The sequence below is a fragment of the Xenopus tropicalis genome, chromosome 7 (assembly GCF_000004195.4).
Source record: "Xenopus tropicalis strain Nigerian chromosome 7, UCB_Xtro_10.0, whole genome shotgun sequence".
NCBI classification, from domain to species: domain Eukaryota; kingdom Metazoa; phylum Chordata; class Amphibia; order Anura; family Pipidae; genus Xenopus; species Xenopus tropicalis.
The window spans coordinates 40,814,264-40,841,866 of NC_030683.2; the positions used below are offsets into that span (position 1 = coordinate 40,814,264).

Here is a 27,603-nt window from a genome sequence, read left to right on the forward strand (position 1 = left end):
TAATACGATTTTTTCGTAAGCATTTTTGTGATATTTGCGATCTTACGAAATTTTTTTCCCATTCGTGATTCGGATTCGTGGATTAGTAAATGTGCCAATTTAGAAAGAAATTTAAACATTTCATTTTTCTAATTAAGTAGTAACTCAATGACCATCACATAAGACCTGAGGCTATAATTAATTTCTGGCTGATTCTTGTCCTTGTTGCTATTTCCTTTTCAGCTGGAATTATCTGGCACCCTTCAGCAATAGTCTCTTGGAGAAGAAGCAGGTTTCTATCACTAGAGAAATACAGATCAGAGCAAGAAATTTCGTATCCAGTCGTATCCAACACATTTCTCCATTTTTGGACACAAAATAGGAGACTTGGGCTCTTTATTCTACATAATTGTCTTTTCCCCAAAAAGTTCTTAGGACTAGTAGACGGTGGACTTGCTTGAAAACTGTGCAAACTTTGAACGGATGGGAAGTTTGAAGAATGCAAAAATGTTTTTCCCAGATAAAAAAAAAGCTTGTATCATTCCAACTCTGATAAATTACACGGCCTTCGGAACTCCTGACCCCGCTCATGTATCCATTTATTGGACACTGCAAAAACAAGATAAGGCATGTTAATACCTAGAACACATCATTATCATCATCCAACATTCAGCTATTTTAAAGTAGAATAAAAGTCAGGATTTCCCTCCACGACACCCCCCGCAGAATAAGCCCAGCAAAAAGAAGAGAGACGAAATACTCCGGGCTGGTTCAGTGTTCTGCTAACAGAAGCATCGGCCCGGGATATCAGGTAAGCTATTACAATTGAGACGTTAGTTCTCCTTTAACACCTTGTGTCAGCAGAGGGATTATGCAGCAACTAGTACATAGTTACATAGTTAGTTACATAGGGGTGAAAAAAGACCAGAGTTCATCAAGTTCAACCCATCCAAGTAAACCCAGCACCCACAACCTATACTTACCTATCTATACACTCACATACATAAACTATATATACAACAACTAATACTAAATGTAGATATTAGTATCACAATAGCCTTGGATATTCTGCTTGTTCAATAACTCATCCAGGCCCCTCTTAAAGTCATTAACAGAATCGGCCATTACCACATCTCTAGGAAGGGCATTCCCCAACCTCACCGCATGCGGCCCGCGACCCCCCTCTGTGTGGCCCCCCACCTGTCTGGCTGCTTTGATGGCTTACTCTTGTGTAAGCTTTAAATGGTATCAGTACTGAGATTAACTGCCCCCCCTGCATGGTTCTCACCTCAGATTCAGGCTGTAATCAGGTTGTATTGTTTAAATATGTAATCCCCTGTACTGTTCACACCTTTTAATCTCTGCATTGTTCACCCCCTGCGGTGTTCACACCTCAGGCTCAGGCTGTAATCACCCCCATTGTTCCCCTGTTCACACCTCAGGAGCAGTAGAAACTCACAAATAATCCCTGCATACTACAAAAAGAACATATGCTGAGGTGGTACTGCAATTAAAAAGTTTTTTAATATATAGAAGGCAGAGTATGGCACACACAGGCAGGGTAGGGAAGGCAGAGTATGGCACACACAGGCAGGGTAGGGAAGGCAGAGTATGGCACACACAGGCAGGGTAGGGAAGGCAGAGTATGGCACACACAGGTAGAGTAGGGCAGGCAGAGTATGGCGCACACAGGCCAAGTTTGGCACAAACCAGCCAAGAATGGCACACACAGTGAAAGTATGGCACACGCAGGCAGGGTAGGGAAGGCAGAGTATGGCACACACAGGCCAAGTTTGGCACAAACCAGCCAAGAATGGCACACACAGTGAAAGTATGGCCCACACAGGCAGGGTAGGGAAGGCAGAGTATGGCACATACAGGCAGAGTAGGGCAAGCAGAGTATGGCACACACAGGCCAAGTTTGGCACAAACCAGCCAAGAATGGCACAAACAGTGAAAGTATGGCACACGCAGGCAGGGTAGGGAAGGCAGAGTATGGCACACACAGGCAGGGTAGGGAAGGCAGAGTATGGCACACACAGGCAGGGTAGGGCAGGCAGAGTATGGCACACACAGGCCAAGTATGGCACAAACCAGCCAAGAATGGCACACACAGTGAAAGTATGGCATGCAGGCAGGGTAGGGCAGGCAGAGTATGGCACACACAAAGGCAGGGTAGGGCAGGCAGAGTATGGCACACAGGCAGGGTAGGGCAGGCAGAGTATGGCAGGTTTTTGCTGTACTACAACCATTAATATGGGTATGGTCATGTGATAACATGGGTGTGGTTTCAAGTGGGTGCGGTTTCAAAAAGGGGAGTTGTCGAAACTGGCTTCCATTATCGGCCCTCCACCACGTAGGTCGGAAAAATTCCGGCCCTCGGTACAACAGAAGTTGGACAGCACTGCTCTAATCTAAAGGGGTGGCCTCTGGTGCGTTGATTGTTTTTATGGGAAAAAAGAACATCCCCTATCTGCCTATAATCCCCTCTAATGTACTTGTACAGAGTAATCATGTCCCCTCGCAAGCCCCTCTTTTTCAGAGAAAACAACCCCAACCTCGACAGTCTCACCTCATAGCTTAAATCTTCCATCCCCTTTACCAGTTTAGTTGCACGTCTCTGCACTCTCTCCAGCTCATTAATATCCTTCTTAAGGACTGGAGCCCAAAACTGCACTGCATACTCAAGGTGAGGCCTTACCAGGGACTTATAAAGAGACAAAATTATGTTTTCATCCCTTGAGTCAATGCCCTTTTTTATACAAGACAGCACTTTATTTGCTTTAGTAGCCACAGAATGACACTGCCTGGAATTAGACAACTTGTTATCTACAAAAACCCCAGATCCTTCTCCATTAAGGAAACCCCCAACGCACTACCATTCAGTAGATAGTTTACGTTTATATTATTTCTACCAAAATGCATAACTTTGCACTTGTCAACATTGAACCTCATTTTCCAGTTTGCTGCCCAGTTTTCCAATTTTGTCAAATTGCTCTGCAAAGCGGCAGCATCCTGCATGGAACAATTTGCAAAGTGTCGTCAGCAAAAATAGAAACAGGACTCTCTATTCCCACCTCCAGGTCATTAATAAACAAGTTAAAAAGCAAAGGACCAATGGCTGACCCCTGCGGTACTCCACTATCAACACTGGTCCATTTACCACCACTCTTTGTAATCTATCCTTCAGCCAGTTCTCTATTCAATTACAAATATTATGTTCTAGGCCAAGATTCCTCAATTTGATTATTAACCTTCTGTGAGGTACTGTATCAAACGCTTTAGCAAAGTCCAAGTAGACAACATCAACTGCCATTCCAGCATCAAGGTTCCTGCTCACCTCCTCCTAAAAAGGCGACTAAATTAGTCTGGCAAGATCTGTTACGCATAAAACCATGCTGGCACAAACTTAGACTATTGCAAACTGCAATGTATTCAAGACCCTATCCCTTATTACCCCTTCCAAAAGCTTTCCTACTACTGATGTCAGACTAACAGGCCTATAGTTTTCAGGCTGAGAACGGGATCCTTTTATAAATAAAGGCACCACATTAGCAAGTCGCCAGTCTCTCGGCACCATGCCAGACCTCAACGAATCCTGAAAAATTAAGTGAACAGGCTTGGCAATCACAGCGCTCAGCTCATTTAATACCCTGGGATGAATCCCATCCGGTCCTGGACCTTTGTTTACCTTTACATTAGCTTCATTAGCTGGCTCCTCAGATGTATAGACAGATGAAAAATAAGATTTCAAAATTTCTGCTTTTTCCCTGTTTTCATCAACCAACTTACCCCCCAGTGATAATAAGGTTCCCACCCCTTCTTGCTTCAGTTTATTTTACTATTCACATAATTAAAAAATAATTTTGGATTCTTTTTACTCCTAGCTGCAATATCCCTTTCCATCTCTATTTTAGCTTGCCTAAAGTAGTAGTTCTCATAAGAAGGGTTACAAATATGACATCCTCTGCATCAATAAACCACGTGTGGTCCAAGATAAATGCAGTTTATGCAGAAGGCACTGTAACACTTACCCCATTTATTTCCAACTAATACAGGGCAGGCTGCATGCCTTGTGCTGTAATCACCTTCACCGCTCTCAAGAAGATTGTACCAGAAGACCGCTGTCCCCTAGAGATAAAAAAAACCAAATTAATATTAAAGTACTTCCTAGATAACAAAGCAGACAGTGTTGTTGCTTAGCACTTTACCACTAATGGGAAATTTTCCTGAAGAAGAAGCCAGATTGTAAGATTTAGTGCGTAAGTTCTTGTGGGAAGGCTCTATGTTTGGGCCTATGATGTGGTTTTAAAGGCATAGTATATACCTTTAAACACCTTTGCTATAAATAAACACAAAAATCAGAACTTGTACTGAAATTACATTGTGTGAATAGTTTTAACAAATATTAAAAATATCAATATTTGCCTATTTTTTGCCATTATATAGCACTAATTTTGGAATCTGGGCTATTTTTAATAAACTGTTTTTTTCTCTTTATAAATAAGTCACTTTGTTCAGAGCTCCTCATCTAACTGAAAAAAAAAACCCTTTCTCTAAGCAGCAGCCTTTGAGCAGCTCCTTATCAGGGGCTTCTCAGTGGACCGGTACTTAGTTTCATCAGTTTTTAAAGTTTATAGGAATCAGGAAGACACAGGAAGTGCTAAAGTGAAACCGGCTTTACATTCTTGTTTAGTACCAGAAGTAACAGAAACTATTTCTTAATTAAAACACTAGGCAAAAGTATGCTTGGTAGGAGCCCTATTCATTCAGCTCTATTTGAAAAGGGGTGTGTATTGTCTGTAATGTTTTGGTACTAACACTTCATTTTTATCGAAAAATTAAAAGCAAAAGGAGCAATGGTAATATGTCAATGGGGGTTAGACCGAGTGCTGGCACAAAGGTGCTTCTAGCAGCTGATCAGTGCTACAGTGTGGGTTTGACTGAGCGCTGGTGATTTCATAGACAGGTCCTGCTTTCAATATTGCAGTTACATTCAAAAATTACTTTACCAAGTAATTTTAAACTACTGTAAAACCACTAATATTTCTTTATGTATATTGTAAAGTTTCCTAAAATAACATTTTGATGTGTGAAGGGAAGTGCTTGTATAAATATTTTAAATAAGCATTTGAAAAAAAATCAGAAGTAACACTTTGACTTATTAATACAGAAGAGAAATACTTCAGAAGGCTGTACCTTTTTGGGATATACAGCTGCGCCTACTTCTGGAAATACTGTAGCGCCACCTGCTTCCACATCGCTCATCTGCAAACACAGGGTGGTTTCCAAAGTTGTGTTACATTTGTACAGTAAAATAAAGATATTGCAATCAAAGGCCTTGCTTTGTGACATTACCAATATCAATTGTATTTAAAGGACAAGTAAAGGTTAAAAATAAAGCTCTAATTATTGTCAATTAGATGTACATTTACTTACTCTTAATGATTTCCTTTATGTTTTTGTGGCTTTTTCTAGGTGATCATTTGTTTTGAGCACCTAGAAAATGCATTCGCATTTAAATGTACAGGAGCCCTGTGCATGCGCAGTTGTCCTTATTCATTTTCCTGATGTAGCGATGATGCTCTGGTCACGTGACATTTCCGTCTGCCATCATTGACGCTTCCGTTCAGGGAGTTACTATAGCAACACTCTGAACAGAAGCGACACTTTAAAGGACAAGGAAAGTCTAAACACAATAATGGGTCTATAGAAAGGCATACCTTAATACTCAGTTATAGTTCGACTCTCAGTAGGCGCCTGCGCAGACAATCTTCTTGGTGTGCGCACTTTCTCCATTCAAGCAGGATCACTCGCATACATTCCCCCTGCTCAGTCCCTCCTCTCTAATATGCCAACCAAACGCTTATAGCGGGTGCTATGGTAACCCATGCTCAGAGCTTAACTATATACACCAATCGCAACAGAATAGCATTCACTGATGTTCTATGTGGATCGGTGTATTTTATTCTGTCATAATACAGTTTGCAAACAGAAGCTTTTACATGCAAAGTCAGAAGGTGGGGCGGGTCGCACATGTGCACTACGTTAAACTCGGTCATGTTGATGATGTTGGCTAAGTAAACATGGTGGCCGCAAAAGAACTGCGCATTGGAAGATTACAGAGTGGATCAGAGAATCAAATACTCTCTTAAAATAAACATAGTGATCTAGTAGCTGAAGGGGTGGCAAGTTATATAGTTAATTGTTGAAAAGTTGGTTTCCTTGTTCTTTAAAGCTCCTCCTCTCACATTTCTTTACAGTGTCAGAGAGCAGAGGAGCAGTTAAGCCACAGAGCAAGTGGCTGACAATAAACAGTTCATCTTTGTAGGCGTACATGCATAAGGTAGGGAAAATTAAAAAATTAATATGGCGCTTTATGAGGGGAGGTTTACAAAGAACATTTTTAACTGGTTTATAAAAATACGGGTTTCTTTCCGTTGATCCGTTGCCCCCTGTAAATGTTTGAAATTAGGTATTTATCTCAATCACAATTAATATCAAAAGCCAAATGTAATAAAGAATTAATTCACTGCAACCAGATATATTCCATTCTGGCTCCTCCTGTGCAAAGCAGTGAAAGGAAGCCATCCACTTATGGTTCAACTCCATTTAAGAAGCAAGCAGTATTAAAGCTCTACATTATGAATATATGCTATTTTATTTTCAGACCATTTCCCTTTTTTTCTGCATAATTTAGTTTGAAAATGCTTGTTTTCTGCTTTTAACTAAAGCAGTGGTGTAATTAGATGCTACTGGGCCCCAAAGCAAATTGAATTTAGGGCTCCAAAAAATTGCTGGCCAGTTTTACTGAGATATTTTGGAAATGCTCATTACTTATGGCTGTGCACGACTATCTCTTTAGAGAAAGTCTTGTGGCCTTTTTCAGCTTTATGAGGTCCTCAGACACCTCCTTTGTTTGAGCCATGATACACATCCACAAATGTGTCGCCACATCAACTGCAGGTTGCGGGCGGGTTTGGGTTGAGTGCTTCTGCTTACCCTCCCCGCCCACAACCTTACACTGTCGGTTTCCTCTCCTGGCTTTCTGATTTATAAGCGCGCACCCGGCCCGCCACATTGCCTTTTGTGATGTCATTGCGGGGTGGGCGGGTCTATAAATAGAGGGAGGAAGCCGGGTCGGGTAGGGTTCGGTTTGGGAGCGGGCAGGTTAAGGTCGGGTGTGGGTCGAGTATTTCTTGACCCGCACATCACTAGTATGTGTGATCAGGCTTTACTGGATTGTTGTTCTTTAAGTAAAACAGGGTCTCTTATTCACAGCTGGTTGTCATCCCATTGACTGAAAACACCAGTGATTTCACCTTCAAGTTATACGATAATTCTAAGGAATCACTTACTTTTGCCTCATGCAGTTATGTTATTGGATCATTTTTTTCAATAAATACATGACCAAAGATAATAATTTTTGTTTCAGTTTAACTAGGTTTTCTTCATCTGCTTTTAGGACTTGTTTGAAAATCAGATGATGTTTTCGGTCACATTTATTTAAAAATCTAGAAAATTTTAAAGGGTACACAACCACCGTATAAGCAATTTTATGTAATGTTTAGGGGTATTGTTTCCCATTCATGCTTGCTCAAGATAGGCACTATTACTATATAGTTTTTAATAAAAGAATATTGCAAAAACATCTGTCTGGGTCAACTTACATAAAATAGCCAAGTAGCAACTCTGTTGCCTGTTCCAAGTTTTTTAAAGGCATCTGGCTCATATTTCTGAGGAATATACATTAAAAGGTTAAGTAAGCAATAATAACAGTAGAGCTGGGAAACAAACTGGAATTAAGACATGCATATTAATTGGAGCAAATTGGAGTAATGTCAAGTTGCTTTCACAGAGAACATTACTGCCCACACTGTTGCACCATGATATTTACAGCTTTAATTTTAAGTGCAATGACCTATAGTAAGTCATCCATTCTTTTGGATATCGGCTGTTACAAAAAACATGCCAATGGGCCGTCACTCTATCTGAGAGTTACAAACCAAAAACATGCATGGAAAATTATTTCAATGTTAGTCAAGTCAGCTCACATGCCACAGAAGTTACAGGAGTTAGCCTTTCAAAATCACCAGGAGTTTGTTTAATGCAGATTATCTGGTAAATCAAAAATGTAGCCCATTATCTATCTTTATTCTGCTGCAAAGTCCCCAGCCAGAAAAAGATAACTAAATTCCCTTTCCCATTGCCTCTTTTTACTTAAAACAAACTTATGGTGATTCAGGAATGTGTACATTAGGAAACGTAACTGGTTACAAGTAGTTTTGGACACACAAGAATGAAGGCATCATTAAAGCAGCAATCCTTCCAACTTGTTTATTTCTGTTAGGATGAGTGTTTCCTGTCTCTTTCAGACAGTTACATACAGGGATCCGTAAGCGGCAACACATTATCCAGAAAGCTCTGAATTATGGAAGGCCATCTCCCATAAACTCCATTTTAATTCTAATTAGAGGCAAAACAATCTTACTGGGTTAAATTAATGTTTAAATTATTTTTTAGTAGCCCTAAGGTATGGTGATTCAAATTATCCTGAAAACACCAGGTCCCGAGCATTCTGGATAATAGGTCCCATACCTATGCTAACGTTCTCATCTTTTCATATTAAACAGCAGTAAACACAGAGCTGAAGAGAAATGCTGCTACAATGTGGCCCTTGCCCAACACATTACTTGCCCGTGCAAAGTCAGTGGTTCATATTGTCCTCCCATTCCATAATTTGCAACCTGAAAAGACAAAGATACAAGGCATGGGAAATATTTCAGTAAAATGCTGAACTTACCCTTAAAAAATCAAAGTGGGGCTCATACTGACCTCCAATTCCATAATTGGCCACCTAAGAAAAGCAAAACATAGCAAGTAGTAAAAGGCAAAGTGGCACCAGCCACCAACCGTTGTATACAGCTAATAAAAGCTGCAATGAAGTGGAGAGAAATGGGCTTGAAGGCTGATCACAAAGTTTATGGTTTGACATCCTTTTAGCAGTTTCTCTCTACTGAACTGTTATTTAAACATTGCCAATCCTATGAGTTATCAAGTAAATTGTTGGACAGCAATATATAAAAAATAAAGGTAAGTCTAGCTTACTAGCATCAGTAGGCCTACATTTTAATGTAAAGCTGGTTCTCCCTGTCACAAGTTTAAAAGATGACATGAAATTACATGTGTAATGATACCTGGTAGTCTAGTGGGGTGGCGGGGACGCCCGCCATCTTCTTCTGTTAGCCGCACCCGTCCGTTTCCTTTTTGACGCCTGTGCATGCGTGTTCTTTCGTCCGGCGCGTGTGTGACATCATTTTGGAGCAAAATCCAAATATGTAAAGTGCTTACTGCCCTGTGTTCATTGCCCAACGTAGGTCTACTGATAGTTCCTGGGTGCGGTCTTTGTACTGTTTTGCTGTGTTCTGACTCCTGCCTGTTCCTATTCCTGTATTGCTACCTGAACCAACCTTTGCCTGTTTTAACTATTCTTCTGGATTCTGATTTGGTACTGCACTGACTGATCGTTGCTGACCCCGGCCTGAACTCTGACTGCACCGAATCGTTCTCCTTCTTCCTGCCATACGGTTTGGTTCCCCTGCCTGCTCAGAACTCTCTCCTTGGATCTCTCACTATAAGTCCTGGCTGCATCCGAGTAGCGAAGGGCTCTTCCCAAACTGAAAGGCGGCCGTTATAGGCAGAAGCGTGAGCCGTGACCGGACCCTTGGTGCCCGAGTTTTGGGATACCAATCGTGACAACATGGTTGCATACACTGGTTTATACCAGCACTGGCTGGAGAGTGGATCAGGTGTGCAACCAGATAATTAGTGATAGTTACAAATCAAATTGTGCTTCCCCCTTATTACCTTTCTATATTAGCTAGTACTTGGGGCCCCCTTTCCATTAGTCAGTAGGCTTTAGCTATAGCAAACTAACCTTGTTTTAAAATGTAAATTTAGCTGTGTAGAAGTACAAGTTTTTTTTAACAAACAAATGTAGATCTCTTGCTGGCTAATTTGCCTACAAGGCAGGAGCAAAAATACTCAGCTTTCCTTGTGACTTCCCCTGATATCCATTATAGTTACATTGATTCCTTAAACTATCACAATTTTGCTTTGAAATGCAGCAACTCATCTGACCCCACATCCATAATATTTCCTTTTACCTGTAATTCTTCTGCTGTGGACATGTCCAGTCCTGTTACTCCTTCGATTCTTCGGTTGAGACGTGCGACCACTGGATCTTCATACCCAGACAGCCAGGCACTGGGGCCAAAAAAAAAAAAAAATTACAAAACTATAGGAATGTTTAAACCTCAGTGGCATATTAAAGCATGCAACTATGCTATATTGATTTATTTATGATAAAACTCATATTAACAATGTTCAAGTTGATGTGATTGCATAAAACCCCTGTTCACATTTACAATTTTTTAGATATTGCTACTACTACTTAGATATATACTACCCTCGAGTATAAGCCGAGGGTTAATTTTTCATCACATTTTGGGTGCTAAAAAACTCGGCTTATACTCGAGTATATACGGTATTTTGAATTACAGTAGCCTTACAATAGCACTTTAGGAAATCCCATCACTTGCTAAAGAAAAAAAAATGAAAACATTTTCCTTCTTTGGATGTGTCAGAGGCATCTGCAGCTACAAAATTCTTTACGCCTAAAATACTCTTTGGAAAAAATAGAGAAAAAAAAGATTATAGCAATGCATGAAAATAAAAATGGTAATATTTGGCCAAATAGTTTAAGACTGTAATAGGTACAAAGTAGGTATAAGTATAAAGTAAATTTTCTTTTTATTTAATCAAAATTTGGGCTTTTCTAATGTACTAAATTACAATCTTTAAAATAAAAAGAAATGCGACTCAGCTGCACGAGGGTTGTTTAGGGAATGACAGATCAGGAGAACGTATTTCTGTTCCCAGTGCATCCCAAGTTACCTGTTCATGCAAATAAGTGTATAGTATAAAATCCTTTGTTCTTACCTTTTGGTAATTCTGTATTGAGCTGTCTCCAGGACTCCTGTGATAGGGTTTGAAATAGTGGCTCGCCTCAGCTGTGAAGCCAACCAATCACAACAGTTGTCATAAAAATTAAAGTTATAAAGCTGATACACAAAAGCATAAGGGAAACACTCACTCTTGGCTTTGCCAACTCCTTAACCTTTGAAATCTCTTCATCAGAAATAATATCATGGTAGCGCACAATGCGTGGCTTGTCCCATTCATCTTCTTGCTTTGTGGGAGACAGGATGAGCAATGGATCTTTTTTACCATCAAAATACCGACAGAAAAGTCTCTTTTGTCGGCGGGAAGTCTGAAAAAGAATGCAAAGGACAAAATATTAGAAGCAATGACAAATCATATATCCCTTTCCTCTCTTCAAATATCTGAAGAAAAGCATTTATGCATGCTATTTTTATTAGCAACACCCTAGGCCACTTTTTGCTTAGGATAAGTGTAACTTTTACCCTATCCGTTTTGTGTGAAATCCTACTAGTACATTATAGAAGGAAAGTTTAATCACAGGGGGGTGCAAAATGTTAGCACCCCACTCCATTATAATCGCTTACCTGATACCCTGGCCAGTGCTCCTGTTAGCAGAAAGCTGCACAAGCCTGGGGAACTTCTATGTTAGCAACACAGAGTGATCATCTGTTCTTTCATGTCTGCTCTGGGTGTGCATGCACAGTAAAATGAAAAGCTGAAAATTAAGCAAAAAGCGGGCCTTTTCACTCTAATGTGTTGGCCCTGGGCCATCTAAGAATAAACACACAGAAGATGATGACTGCTCGTATATAAATACCCTGGGCCATCCATTATTGAGTTCTCCGGTTTTTTTTTTTGTTTTATTTTTTGTATTGTTGTTTAAGTTAGTTCATATATATATGCACCAGTAACAGAATGTCACAGCTTTATATTACCATAAAAAAAGGATTACTCATTACAAACAGATGAGTTACAGAGTTTATTGTTAATAAACGGGATCATTTTGTTGGAACCGGAATTATATGTACAAGGGGCTTTGCCCCAAAAGACAATGGGCCTGATTCACTAAAGTGCGATTTAACGTGCGCTATTTATAGCGTGCGTTAAAAATTTTACCGCGTCTTAATTTTGGCGATTTTTCGCACGATTCACTATAAGCATACTCGCGTTTTTTTACGCGCGATATTGCATGCGTTATTTAACTCGCGAAGACTATTTCAATGCGGTATTTGCTGGTACATGTGCTAAATTACGCCCGCGAATAGTCACCGCATATGAATGGTAGCTTAGAAATAGTGTATAAAAATTGTTGCCGCATATAAATGGTGTATATAAATATTAGCCACATATAAATGGTAGCATATAAATGGTATCATATAAATAGTAGATGCTTATAAACAGTGATGAGCAAATGTGTTCTGGTTATCTTTAGTGAAAATTAGCAAATCTTTCGAAAGATCCACGAAACGGCAAAAAAATTGTTGCTGTGACTATTATTTTTGGACGCTTGTATAAATTTTTGTATGTGCGGTGAATTTTTGCGTGGCAAATTTTTTCAGGCGTTTTGCCATTGGCGGATTGTTTTGCGAAACGCATGAAAAAATCCGCTGCAAAAAAATTCAACGCACGTCCAAAAATTCGCTGCAAATCCATGCCTGGCGAAACATTTCATCACTTGTAGCCAAATATAAATAGTCGCGCAAATGAACGCATGCCATGTTAGCCATACATGCCAATACATTTCCCTGCAAACTGGCGGCTGCGTCACTCTAGGGGAAACACATACTTGAATAAATAACACTGTAAGTCCATATTTTATTGCAAAAAATCATTTACTGTACTTTTGTATAATTTTTCGCCTGCCTGTAGTAGGTGTTAATTTTCGCATAGCCGAAAGCGATATTTAGCGCGCAAAAGTTATAGTGAATCATGCGATCATATTCTTTTCAGCACGGAAATGAACGTATGCGGTAAAACTAGCGCGAGAAATACTGCATGCGAAAATGCGACTTATCGCATGCGGTAATGCTGCAGTGAATGCTAATTGTCGCGTCTTTTTTACCGCAAAAAAGCGTGCAATAAACTTTAGTGAATCAGGCCCAATATGTGTACGGATAAAAGTAAAAAACAAATGTTACGGTTAAGATGATCTTTACAAGATGTAACCATTGATGACACTGTTACATTATAATATGCAATTTATATGTATGTTGAAAAATATTTTAAAAATAAAAAGGTTAAAAAAAAAAATACCCTGGGCCAGTGCTGTTTTCAGCTAACAGAATCACTAGCTTGGTGTTTCAGGTAAGTGGTTTTAACTTTTCTTCTCCTTTATAGTTACTACTACTGTAGTAACAAAGAACACTGTCATTCAGACACACAGATCATAAATATACACAGCTAATACCATTTTGACACCCTCTCCACGGCACAGCTTCTCATATTTTTCTTTCTCAAGGTGATCTTTGGGCCGACCTTTCCTTGTTCTGAGTTCTGCACCCTCGGAAGGGCTAGAGCTAGATTTATTACTTTCTTTTGACATGATATGTCTCAGATTCCCATTCCCTCTTTGATGTTCAGGATCTATTAATCGAAAGAAAAAGACAAAAGCTGAAAAGGGGGGGGATTCCACTTAATTTAACATTACCCAAAGTCCTTTAGAATACATAATGTCATACTTTATTACAGAGATATTGATGGTGATCTTGGAGTCCAAACAATCACTTCATTTGATGATTTTGTAGAGGGATTCAGTAAAAAAAAGAAATCATTTAAAGTCAGCATTTCTTAACATTAATGGTGCTTGGTCTGGCCATCCCTTGGTTAGTCATATCTGTCAAAAATATTCTCATTTGGAGACTTTGGTTGAATCAAGTGAGCTTTATGTGTATGGCTATCTTTAAAGGTATTATTCATGTTGAAGTTAAATTGAAGTATGTTAACAGAATATTATACACTAGGCAACTTTTCAGTTGGTTTTCATGTTTTGTTTTGTTTTTTTAAAATTATTCCCTTTCTGCCACTTTCCAGCTTGCAATTTAAGGTCTGGTTGTTGGAGGGTCACTGACGACATCTAGTCAAACCACTGCACCCAGTTAATGTAAGCCCAAACTGTTAAAAATAAAAGAAACAAATTATTCACAGAATATAAAGACCAACTGCTAATTGTCAACATCATTCTAAAAGTAACTTAAAGGTAAACTAACCCTTTAAGGAGTTGGGCATATTATTAGACACATTCCTCGTGTGAGAACAAATGAAAGTAAAAGAGATTGGTGGCAGTACTACTTTACATGCACCTTCCCCTAAGACACTCTACAGTATCATGGATCAAGAGAGAAAAACCTATAACATGCATTACATTTCTTCACTGCTGACAAAAATCTAAATCTTTGCCAATCAGACAGATACTGCACAGAAAGCAGTAAAAATGGCCATACATTATAAGATTTACTAGTTTGGCGAGGCTACTAAACAACTGAATCTTTCCACTGATATGCCCACATAAAATTGGCGATAATGGAATAATCTGGTCTTTTGGCCCTGGGGGTCAAACAATTAAATTACAACAATGGAAATAGGATCCTTCGAGGAAAACAGGAAAATCAAACCTGTCTAACTGTCATCTTGTCAATTTTAGGCCAGATATCTGTGGGGCCCCATACACGGCCAGATAAGCTGCCAAATCTGTCTGAAGGACTCAAATCAACATCTTAAATCTGCCTGTGCATGGCCACCTTAAAAAGATATTGACATCTAAAATTAAACTTTTTAAAAAATATATATATATTATAACATTGTTTTTGTGTGAGCTTTATCATTTGGCGATAAAAGTATTTCCTGATGCTTTTAAATCAGATACCAGGTTCCTTTATGAGGGGGTTGCCATATTTGTGCAGCAGGAGTCAGAAGCTCCAGGTTGAGAAGGTCAGGTTGGAAAAGCAATCAGGTTTGAAACTTCAAGTACTTACACAAGTAAGGGTTGCTTGGGAAAAATGATCAACATGACCTATAGGTTTCTTTTTATAAACATTCATATTTTGAAAAATATTTTTCTGTGTCAGTATCACTTTAAGGGGAATATTAGGCAGACAAAATATATTATATCTAAGAGTGAAGAAATGCACCCTATTCTTAACACAGAATTTGTTTTCATTCTGCTGCAGGGAAGCATCAAACACAATACAATCTGATGTATCCCACCTGCATTTGGCACTTATCTGAGGCAGAGTAACAACTACAGTTAACTCCAGCAGTCCCCCGTGGTAGGACATATGAAAAATCAACCACAGGGGAGCATAGGAAAAAAACTCATCTGTAAGAGCCCTAAACCAAACCAGCTGGGGGTTGGTAGATGTGGCGTGGCAAAGAAAAAGGCATATGATATAAATTTCACTGGATAGGGTTAATATGAAATATAAATTAAAAATACTGAATCGTGAAATCTTACCCAGCTCTAGTGACCGCTTGGTTAGGGTCAGCGCTTTGTCCAAGTCCCCTTGTTGGTACACAGCATAACTAAGATAATCTAGGACCATGACCTTGTCAAGAGAAGACTCTTCTCCTGCATCCAACTGGCTCAAAGCTTGCTCCATCCATAGCTCAGTGTGGTAGTAGTCAGCATCTGTGTAAGCAGTTTTACCCAAATCAAAACAGTCTTCAGCTGTTAATGATGTTTTGTGCTTAACACCTATAGAAAGTAAAACAATAAAAAGACAGGTTCACTGAGACAAATCCTAAAAGTAAAACCTTACTCACACTAAAAATAAAATATCAAGAACCAAAATAGCTATCTGTTATCTGGGCTGCACTTAACTAACACATTAATTACCAGTCTGAATTTTTCCAAAGCCAGATACTGGTGATGTAAAGGGTATGATGTTAAACAGAACTGATTTAACAGCCTAGCTTTTAGGTGCTTCACGAGAAATCTTCAGGTGACTTTGGAAAACCAAAGCTACACTTTGGGGGGAAATTTATTAATACACGAACACTCCGAGCGTATTTTCTGCGACTTTTTCATACTTTGAGACAAACTTTGTGCAACACATTCGTACTGTCATGCCGAGTACGAAAGTTTCGGATTCATTTAAACTTCGTTATTGTGACTTTCCTTGGGCCAGGTTGGAGCTGCACAGTGCCATTGATTCCTATCGGAGGCTTCCAAAATTATGCACAGAAGGATCAAAGTCGGAAAGGTTTTCCCACTATTTACAATCGGATCACCAATACGATATTATTGTGACTAATACGATTTTTTGTAGGCATTTTCGTGATATTTGCAATCTTCAGAAATTATTGTATCCAATCCGAATTTTTCCCATTCGGGATTCGAACTCTTGATTTCATGAATGTGCCCCTTAATGTTTTCAACTGGTAGGAAAACAGAGGAGATTAATTGTGGGGCAACTAATCTTTTTGTGTGCCGTTAGTCCTGCTTACAGTGCCCATGGGTGATAATTGCTTAAAAGAGGAAACAAGCACTTTAGATCCATTATCTGGTTTCTTGTGCAGTAAGCAGAATGTCTTTTAAGACTGAGAAAAGATACAGAGTCAAAACATCATGAAATGCACCATGCTCCATTAGGCTTAGATCTCCTAGTGACAGCAACTTCAATTAGTCCTTTTCAGCACAGGATTGTTAAGGGGCGTCATTTCAGTTATTTGATTCATTTATAAGGTACATAGCAGAATCTTTGGCTTTAGAGTAATAACTTTTACATTTAATTTTTTAAATTTCTTTCCAATACTTATTTCTATTCATAATTTAGAACATTACATAAATACATTCACTTTGTGTCTGTCCAGATTATGCAGGTCCCCCTTATCCCTTATCCAGAAACTCTTTTTTTTCAAAAAGCTCTGAATTACAGTAAGAGCATCCTCCCCTGTCCATTTCAAGTAAATTATTTTAATTTTTAAAAATCAATTTTGTTTCTCATCAATAATAAAACAGTACCTTGTACTTCATCTGAACTAAGCTGCATGAAACCATATTGGTGGCAAAACAATCCTACTGGGTTAGTTATCTAAACAGTTTTTATTACCTGGAAGGTTTCCCTTAGAGATAGTATCTGTGTCAAGGTTATAAGTGTCCTGCAAACGAAGTAGAGCTTTGGCAGCACCAGTCTGGTCCTCATCATTTGGGAAATACTGGCGCTGAATAGTTAAGTTAGAGATAAATCCTAGAAGCACAAAAGGAACGCAATATTTAGGGGCTGATTTACTTACCCACGAACGGGTCGAATGGAGTCCGATTGCGTTTTTTTCGTAATGATCGGTACTTTGCGATTTTTTCGTATGTTTTGCGATTTTTTCGGATTCTTTACGAATTTTTCGGATCCAATACGATTTTTGCGTAAAAACGCGAGTTTTCCTATCCATTACGAAAGTTGCGTAAAAAGTTGCGCATTTTGCGTAGCGTTAAAACTTACGCGAAAAGTTGCGCATTTTTCGTAGCGTTAAGTTTTAACGCTACGAAAAATGCGCAACTTTTCGCGTAAGTTTTAACGCTACGCAAAATGCGCAACTTTTTACGCAACTTTCGTAATGGATACGAAAAACTCGCGTTTTTACGCAAAAATCGTATTGGATCCGAAAAATTCGTACAGAATCCGAAAAAATCGCAAAACATACGAAAAAGTCGCAAAATATTCGTTTTCAAGTCGGAACTTTTCCAATTCGGGTCGGATTCGTGGGTTAGTAAATCAGCCCCTTAGTCTGCGCAAAACTTCACTGAACACAAGCATAAAAAATCTGAAAAAAAAGCGCAAATGGGGTTGCTGCTTTTTTTTTTTTTTTTTTTTTATAACCACATACAAACTAATATGAAACGTAACATTTCATTCCCGATGTTAACATACATAGTGGAGGGCCGCTAATGAAAGCTGGTTTTGACCAATCCCCCTTTAAGCCACACCCACTTCAAACTACACCCATGTTATCACAAGAACTTTTAAGACCATGCTCACATTAAAGGTGGTAGTGCAGCAAAAACCCAAATGGTTGATGCTCCCTGCAGGGATATCAGCCTTCATCAAATGTGAAAGAATTATATTATGTAATATTAAGACATACCCTTAAATCTATATGCCTCTTCATCCCCTGTGGGTATCACAGCAACCCCCAGCACATAATTACACACCTTAGGGACCATTTAATGGCTATATCCAACTGCTAACAAACTCCCAGAATAAACCCCTGCCAGGCTCACCTCCCAAAGGCAACATAGGGCAGGCAGAGTATGACACACAGGTAGCATAGGGCAGGCAGCATATGGCATACACAGACAGCTTAGGGCAGCCAGAGTATGGCACACACAGGCGGCATAGGGCAGGAAAAGTATGGCACACACAGGTAATACTCTGCCTACCCTATGCTGCCTGTGTGTGTCATACTCTGCCTGCCCTATGCTGCCTGTGTGTGCCATACTCTGCCTGCCCTATGCTGCCTGTGTGTGCCATACTCTGCCTGCCCTACGCTGCCTGTGTGTGCCATACACACAGGCAACATAGGGCAGGTAATACATACAGTGACGCAATGCTGGCACATCTCCTACAGTCTGAGGTGTGAACAGGGGAACAATGTGGGTGATTACAGCCTGAGCCTGAGGTGTGAACACTGCAGGGGGGGAATAATGCAGAAACTAAATGGTGTTAATAGTACAGGGGATTTAATGTTTAAACAATACAGGGGGATTACAGCCTGAATCTGAGCTGTGAGCTATGCAGGGGACCAGTTAATGTCAGTACTGATACCATTTGAAGCTTACACAAAGGTAAGCCATCAAAGCAGCCAGACAGGTATGGGGCCACACAGAGGGGGGGCGCCAGTTGGACAGCACTGAGCTAGAAGATGCCTTACCATCAGATATATCTTTAAGTATCAGATTCTCTAATTTAACCCATTCTGTGTTGAGCCTCTTCATCAGCTTGAAGGCATTCACTGGATGTCCCAAGTATCCCTCTGGGTCCTTTGTTGCAGTGTCTGTCAGATGATCTAATTTATCTGCCCATCTGGAGAGATAACAGCAATTAACTTTGAACAGGATAGAAAAAGATAACGAAAATGAAGGCAAAGTTTTGACTGGTTGCTATAAGTAACTGCAGTATTGCAGTTTAGCACTGTTGTAAATCAGCCCATGATCTTTTGCAAAAAGTTTGGCACAGGTTTTTTTTTTTAATAAAAAAAAAGGATAAATCAAATAGACAAATCAAATACTTTGTACAAACTGGATAACAAGTAAAAAGAGTAAGAACAAATAAGCCAACTTTTTCAGGCTGAGCTGAGACAATGTATTTTTCACCCTCTGTAATGCTTAGGCCACTGCAATTTGGTTTATGGTGTGTCTGCACCCAGAGATGCTGAGTTAGCCAGTGTTACTAAAGCGAACACCTAGGTGCAGACACACTTTAACAGTCAGTTAACCTATATGTAACATGTTTCAAGCAAGATTACCATAACATTTTATAACCCAGAGCCTTCATCATGTTATCATATCATAAATGACCAAATACATTATCCTCCAGTCTGCAAGTTCTGATCTAACACAACATACATTCAGTTCTGAATACATTTGGGAAATTTAACATACTCAGGGCCGGAACTAGGGGTAGGCAGAAGAGGCAGCTGCCTAGGGCGCAACGATTGGGGGGCGCAAGGCAGCCGCTCCTGCCTACCCCTAGCCCGCTCACTTTAGTCATTGCCCCCACCGCTTGTCATTACGCGGTGGGGGCAATGATCTAGCCACTAGCACATTGCGACCCCCCTCCTGCGACTGCGCGCTAAAGCACACGCACGGGGGGGGGGGGGAATCAGCGAGGTTGCCGACCGGGTTGCCTAGGGCGCCCAGTCAGCTTGGCCCGCCCCTGAACATACTTCTAAGTAACTTCCAAATAAAGCAGTTTGTATATTTTGGCTTGACTTCTGAATGTATTCATTCCACACGCACTGTAAACATCACACCAGTCTGAAAGTGCTAGAGCATTTTTAAAAAATGAGCACACTGTATATTTATAATTAAATTAGGGATGCACCGAACCCACTTTTTTGAGTTCTGCCGAACCCCCGAACCCACCCTGATGGATTCTGACGAATCTTGAACAGAATCCTTATTAGCATATGCTAATTAGGATTGGGAAGGGTTAAAATTTGCAGCGCGTGGCTAAAAATTTTCCCCCCCTAAATTTTAACCCTTTCCGAATGCTAATTAGCAAAAGCTAATTTCTGCTAATTGGGATTCAGATTCGGTTCGGCCGGGTCCATGGATTCGGCCGAAAACCGAATCCATCAAAAAAAGGCTGGATTCGCCCCAAACCCTGAACTGAATCCGGGATTCGGTGCATCCCTAAATTAAATACCTAGACCTCTTACAGAATCATGGAACTTAATGATACGAATGTCTGCATCTATTTTCCCCGACTGTGCCCTAACTGGTTTGAAAGGAACTTTATGTATTCTTCTGCATAAAACACTGATGGCATTTACTCACTTTTTGATCTGTGCCAATTTCTGCTCCTCTGCCTTAATATAATCTTTCAGTGACGTAACCAAGTCCTTTTCTGTGTTTAGCAAATCTATCATGTGACCTAGAATTTGAAAACAAAAATTAAATATTATAACCCATTCCGTTACTAAGAAAACAGAGAAAAAAATATATATAACACCACGTACGAGGCTATGCAAACATGTACTATATAACCTTTGAAACAGATACTACACTGTTGGTGAGTTTACTTAGATGGAATGTCCAGTTTTCTTGCAGACAGATAACGGACCAAATGTGCATAATATGTTCAGTGTCTTCTCCCTCCCTACCCCCCCCCATATCTATGGAATACGCTGTAAAAACAGCACAACTACATTATATTTCGGAAAAAGTAGGGCTCCGGTATAACATACAGCAGACAAGTTGCATCACTGGAATTCTCAAATAAATACTTTGGCTGCCTGACTGCCAAGCGAGCGGGTGGCTATGTAAATCAACATATAACCCAGAACCTACCAATTGAGGTGAAGAAGTCTGCGTGTGCACAAGAGAAAAGCCCCAAGAGGGGCAATACTAGGTGAATTTTCATTGTGCAGAGTGATGAACTGGGAAACTGTGGAGAAAGATCAAAATATTATATAAGTAAACAAATAATATATAGTGCATAGAAACATTAGTATATTTATTTCATATATAGATTAGACCATAGATTATAGAGCTATGTATTTAATTTCATTAGCCCTTTGAATGAATTTTAGGAGTTGACCAATTATTTCAAAAGCATTTAATGGTGACCAACCTTTTGGTTGACCAATTTTAATTCTAAAAAAAAAATCTGGACCATGCATTTAAACAGGGATTTATTGCTCCCACATATGCATTCTTATTGTATATATTGATACATCACATTAAATATATAGGTAGACAGCAACAGATTGAAAACACAAGCAATAGAAGAATTGTGCCCATACACCATCCCTTCTGCTGACTGCTGAATACGGTGCATTGCCCATCCAGCACCTATAAAGAATCGAAACACTAATTACTGAATCTTTTTCTTTTTATCACTAATGCTTCTAATTAGGGTGGCTTGGACAAAGTACGCAAAATACCACTTTTTTGTGGAATAACCAACATATCACGAAAAAGTTGTACAGGTATCGGACCCCTTATCCGGAAACCCGTTATCCAGAAAGCTCCGAATTACGGAATGCCCGTCTCCCATAGACTCCATTTTAATCAAATAATTCAGAATTTTAAAACTGATTTCCTTTTTCTATGTAGAAATAAAACAGAACCTTGTGATTGATTCCAACTAAGATATAATTAATCCTTATTGGATGGAAAACAATCCTATTGGATTTAATTAATGTTTTATTGATTTTTTAGTAGACTTAAGGTATGGAGATCCAAATTACGGAAAGACCCCTTATCCGGAATACCCTTGGTCCCGAGCATTCTGGATAATGGGTCCTATACCTGTACTATTTTAACGTTATTACCGTTAACAATACGAATAATTCTATACAAATCTTTTCCAATTGTGGTCATCGTGCTTTAATGAATGGGACCCTTATTCTTAGCATTATATTAGGGATGGATGGAATCCACTTTATTCAGATTCGGATGAAACCCTGAATCCTTCATAAAAGATTTGGCCAAATACCGAACCGAACCTGCAACATAAGGGTTAAACGTCATGTTTACATGAAAAGGTCACATGATTTTTAGGATTCGGATTTGGTTTGGCCAGGAACGTGGATTCAGCCGAATCTGAATCCTGCCGAAAAAGGCCGAATCCCTACATTATATATAATTTATATAAATTACTTATTAGGGTTCAGGCTTCAGTTGAGACAATAAAATGTTAAAAAGAAAAAACAAGGTAGATGTTAATTATACTGGATCAAGAATGACAAACACTTCTCAGTTCTTCTCCCTGGCATCATGTCAGCATTAGTCAGAAAACCAATTTTCCTGTCTTTTTGACTGTAATGTTAAAGGGTAGAATTGGTAATCTGTAAACTAAACATTTGCTTGGAAAGCATGAAGGTTGTGGGGGCATTCTTATTCATTGTTTAACTAGAAATTAAGGATATTTTTCTTTCCAACTGGAGCTGCTCGGCTTCTTTGTTTAAGTGATATAACAAAAAAGCAGTTTTCTCCGAAAAGTACAATGCATATCTGCCCTTCATTTAGTAAGCTAATGAATAGAAGTCTCTGCAGTCCTCTGTCATTCAATGTAGCTACAAGCTTGCAACTGCCTCCCAAGGGTAATCAAGTAAGTATGAGAAGACATTTTCTTTTTCAAAAGAGCATGAATGCTAAAATCCAAGAAGCCTTTGGCGTTAAATTCTACCAAGGTATAATTTATCTACAACATTTTCCATGTGCCCTCCCTTAGTAGGAACAATACATCTCCAAATACAAACTCGGTCAACTGAAGAAAAGTGGTATCCTTCTGCATTTTGAAGAGTCATTGTGGGAAGAGAGGATCAAAATGAGTTAGACATCAGATAGAGGGAAGGGTTTCATTTAAAGAAGGAAAGGCTAAGTCACTTGGGGGTGCCAAAATGTTAGGCACCCCCAGTGACTTTAATTGCTTACCTTTTACCCCGGGCTGGTGCTCCTGTTAGGGCTGTGACACAGGGGGACTAATTTCCCCGAAATTCCATCCCACCGGCTAGAATGTAAATCGCCGGTGGTGGGATGGCATTTCAGGGAGATTAGTCGCCCCGTGACAAGGAGATTTGTTGCGCAGCAACTAATCTCCCCATGTGTCACAGCCCATAGGAGAAAACCACACCAGCCCGGGGTAGCTGCAGCGAGTGTTTCCTCTTCCTTATTTCTTCGGAATCCCTGGGCCGCCGCCTTTCTTGTTAAAGTTTGGCTCTTCACTCTACTGCGCATGCGCAAGCACGGCAGAAGGAAAAGGAGACATTTGCTCGCAGCTACCCTGGGCTGGTGTGGTTTTCTCCTAACAGGGGCACCAGCCCAGGGTACAAGGTAAGCAAATAAATCACTGGGGTGCTTAACATTTTGGCTCCCCCAAGTGACTTAGCCTTTCCTTCTCCTTTAAAGCAACGGTAACACCAAAAAATGAAAGTGTTTTAAAGAAATTAAAATATAATATACCGTTGCCCTGAAGCGGTTGTGTTTGATTCAGGAATGCTACTATAGTTTTTATAAATAAGCTGTTGTGTAGCCATGGGGGCAGCCATTCAAGATGGAAAAATGATAAAAGGCACAGGTGTAAGATAGCGTGAATCCATGCTGGTAGCAAATCAATCCTACTACATTTTTTTAGTAGGGCTTTTAGTAGCCTTCAGTTGCCAATACTATAGAAATAAAAAAATAACCCTTATACAGAAGCTCCAAGTCCCAAGCATTCTGGACAATCATGCCTATATTAGTTTTTAACAAAGCATGTCAAATCTTCATAAAACAACAAGCTGTGAAACAATTCAAAAGCAGGGTTAAATGATTAAGCTTCCTTGGAAAGGCAGCATATATTTGCACATGACACCCAGCCAAACTTGCCTGCTTGTGCCAGGATGCTTTTCAACAAACTTCAGCAGCAGCAACCATATAAATGGCAAAGAATTCCATATAACTAGTTATCCTAAAACAGGTGTTAGCCACCAGTAGTGTTTTCAGGGAACCGACTGCCAACCCAACATCTTTCAGCCACATGCAATTCATCTCTGAGTAGGAAAAGCTGGCTGTTCCTGGCAAGACCATGTAAGGGATTGCAAACTGTAATGTTACATCACATCTGTAGTTATAGTAGTAACCAAACAATTGCAATGCAGTGTTTTGGCACTTTATACGTAGGCTGCTGCCACATGTGAGGCTTAAGGGGGCCAAACACAGGCAGATTTCAGCTGGTGATTTGGCAGCTTATCTGCCTGTGTATGGGCATCCCAAACTGACATAGTCTTTTTAAAACTAAACTTAAAGACTACCTTTTGGAGCACTTGCCCAGCACCTGATCTGGAACTAGCACTTATATTGTAGAGTCACCCACTGTGACCTACAGCACTTATATTTGCCTATTTGTGTCTGTAAGTTACCCTCCCATATAGATTGTAAGCTCTACGGGGCAGGGACCTCCATCCTCTTGTGTCTTTGACTCTTAACATAGTAAGTTGGGTTGAAAAAAGACATACGTCCATCACGTTCAAACATAATGCCTATATATAACCTGCCTAACTACTAGTTGATCCAGAGGAAGGCAAAAAACCCCATCTGAAGCCTCTCTAATTTGCCACAGAGGGGAAAAAATTCCTTCCTGACTCCAAGATGGCAATCGAACCAGTCCCTGGATCAACTTGTACTAAGAGCTATCCCCCATACCCCTGTATTCCCTCACTTGTACTGAGAGCTATCTCCCATAACCCTGTATTCTCCCACTTGCTAAGAATCCATCCAGCCCCTTCTTAAAGCTATATAATGTATCAGCCAGTACAACTGATTCGGGGAGGGAATTCCACAACTTCACAGCTCTCACAGTAAAAAAATATTTCCGAATATTTAAACAGAACCTCCTTTCTTCTAAATGGAGTGGGTGCCCTCGTGTCCGTTGGAAGGACCTACTGGTAAATAAAACATTAGAAAGGTTATTATATGATCCCCTTATATATTTATACATAGTTATCATGTCACCCCTTAAGCACCTCTTCTCCAGCGTAAACAGACCCAACTTGGCCAGTCTTTCTTCATAACTGAGACTTCCCATACCCTTTACCAGCTTAGTTGCCCTTCTCTGGACCCTCTCTAACTCAATCATGTCCTGTTTGAGCACTGGAGACCAGAACTGAACAGCATATTCTAGATGGGGCCTTACCAGTGCTCTGTAAAGGGGAAGAATAACCCCCTCCTCCCGTGAATCTATACCCCTTTTAATACAGCTCAAAACCTTGTTTGCCCTTGCAGCTGCTGCCTGGCATTGCTTGCTACAGCCAAGTTTATAATCTACAAGGACTCCAAGGTCCTTCTCCATTATGGATTTGCCTAGTGCAGTCCCATTAAGGGTATAAGTGGCTTGCATATTTTTACATCCCAGGTGCATGACCTTACATTTATCCACATTAAATCTCATCTGCCACTTAGCCGCCCAGATTGTCAGTTGGCCAAGATCCTGCTGCAAGGATGCCACATCCTGGATAGAATTGACTGGTCTGCAGAGTTTTGTATCATCTGCAAACACTGATACATTACTTATAATACCCTCCCCTAAGTCATTTATGAACAAGTTAAACAAAAGTGGACCCAGTACAGAACCCGGAGGGACCCCACTGAGAACCTTACTCCAAGTAGAGAATGTACCATTAACAACCACCCTCTGTACCCGATCCTGTAGCCAGTTTTCTATCCATGTGCAAATGACTTCACTAAGACCAATAGACCTTAGTTTAGAAAGTAGTCGTTTGTGGGGAACGGTATCAAATGCTTTGGCAAAATCTTGCTTTTAAATGGGGGTCTAAATCTTAAGCTACTGGGCTACGAGGCTACAAACTTTTAACTTATTGTTACATACATTTTATTACATATCTCTCCATTCAGACATTTTCCAATTCATCTTCCCAGTGGCAGGCCAATACCTAACGACACCCCAATAGGCCCCGACCCCCCTTCTCCATCAGGGCTGCTTCCCTTGCTTGATCACAGATGCCCTGAACAACTCAGGCCTGCTTCCCCCCTCCTTTGCTGCACACTGGACTGGCTGGAAATAGATGAAGTCATGCAGGGGAGGTATTCAATTTGCTTGACAAACCCAATAGAAAAAAATCTTAGGGTGACAGGTCCCAGCACAACATTGGCAGTTGTAATAAGGTATAAAATAAAACCACTCAGCACCATTTTGTACCACTGCAAAGCACTGAAAAAGGCCACTGATTATTCTGCTAAACAAAATATTGCTCTAAACAGGGAAACTAAAGATGCTTCATATTTTGGTACCAATACACAACCCATTCCTCCCCCCATCCCTTTGTTGTGACTGTTTTGTATGTTGTGACTGTTTTGTATTTTGTATATGCAGGGGGATAATCTATGCACTAATGATCTGCCTCGCAAGAAGGTCCAAGCATGGACTAACTTCAACTTCCCTGTTTATATTAAAAATAAAAAAAATTATATATATATTATATATTTAATTAAAAAAAAAATGTTCAGCACAAGCCTATTCATTGCACTCATGTTGGACAAGGGGTTATACTGCCCCTTTAATCTATCCACCCAAACAACCAAAGTTACATTTATACCCCCACATGAAATATTTGTCTTACTAGGAAACTGACGTGTACAGAAAAAAAAAAACTATTTACAGCACCCTGATTATTAGCACCAAATTACCATGTGCTGGGACAACTTTGACAGAAAGGAAGTCAGAGAAACCAAAGTGATGCACAAAGGTGCTGCAGAACCCCAACAGAAATGGAGCCCCCACATTAGGTAATGCAATAGCTGCACTAAAATCAACACTTACTGCCAGGATTACCCCAGATGTGGACGTCTCACACTCATCACCAGTGGGGGACAGGGACTGGCCATAGGGCTACATGCAACCCCTGTGCTGCTACTAAAGCAGAAGTGACAAATAGTGACAGTGACAGAGGGGCTGCAATTGGTTATAATCAGCCCTGACCCCAAACACTTGAATTCAGTTTAAAAGCAATTCTTAACCTTTGGGTGGGTCTCCTGCTGTATAAGGTGGTTCTCTATATAACCTCATTAATAATGTGACATTTCCTCCAATAAAAAAATGAATTTTAGTAATGAGGTTCTAAAGTAACTTTTGGGTCATAAAACTGTTTCAGAAACTCAAGTCCCCTGGGAAAAGAATCACTGTTTTAAAGAAACCTTTTAGCACTGCAGTTCTGCAAAACTATAACTCCCAAATTCCCAAGTGGAAAAGTTATGGCTTGGGATGCTGGAAGTCAGGGTCCTACGACAGCTTGAATGCCACAGCTATCGCCAATAAACTAGGGAAGACGTACCTCTACCCACTTGTCGCAATGACCACTGATATCCGCCTTTTATGTCCGTCCTTAAACGCCGGGTCCTGCAAGTGTGAGCCCCTAGGCTCCGGTCGGTAGTATTTTATACGTGCAATCTTTTTCTTCTCCGCC

At 40.0% G+C, this 27,603-nt stretch overlaps 1 protein-coding gene across 3 annotated transcripts; it reads right to left on the reverse strand.

Annotated features, from left to right (window-relative positions):
* Positions 1-95: 95 nt before the first annotated feature.
* Positions 96-27,603, reverse strand: p4ha1 (prolyl 4-hydroxylase, alpha polypeptide 1). Of its 3 annotated transcripts, none has more exons than XM_031906104.1 (15): positions 27,482-27,603; positions 20,987-21,083; positions 20,474-20,570; positions 18,847-18,998; positions 17,031-17,168; positions 15,434-15,673; positions 13,391-13,566; positions 11,135-11,311; positions 10,981-11,051; positions 10,146-10,245; positions 8,783-8,836; positions 7,650-7,715; positions 5,179-5,247; positions 4,014-4,110; positions 96-588 (listed from the first exon to the last, which is right to left on the reverse strand). In XM_031906104.1, the coding sequence occupies exons 2-15, from the start codon at positions 21,057-21,059 to the stop codon at positions 518-520; spliced, it is 1,581 nt and encodes a 526-aa protein (XP_031761964.1). In that variant the 5' UTR covers positions 21,060-21,083; positions 27,482-27,603; the 3' UTR covers positions 96-517. The 3 variants fall into 3 exon arrangements, with proteins under 3 accessions (XP_031761964.1, XP_031761963.1, XP_031761965.1); XM_031906103.1 differs by having other exon boundaries at positions 27,472-27,601; XM_031906105.1 differs by lacking the exons at positions 96-588; positions 4,014-4,110; positions 8,783-8,836 and adding an exon at positions 8,677-8,726 and having other exon boundaries at positions 5,196-5,247; positions 27,472-27,600.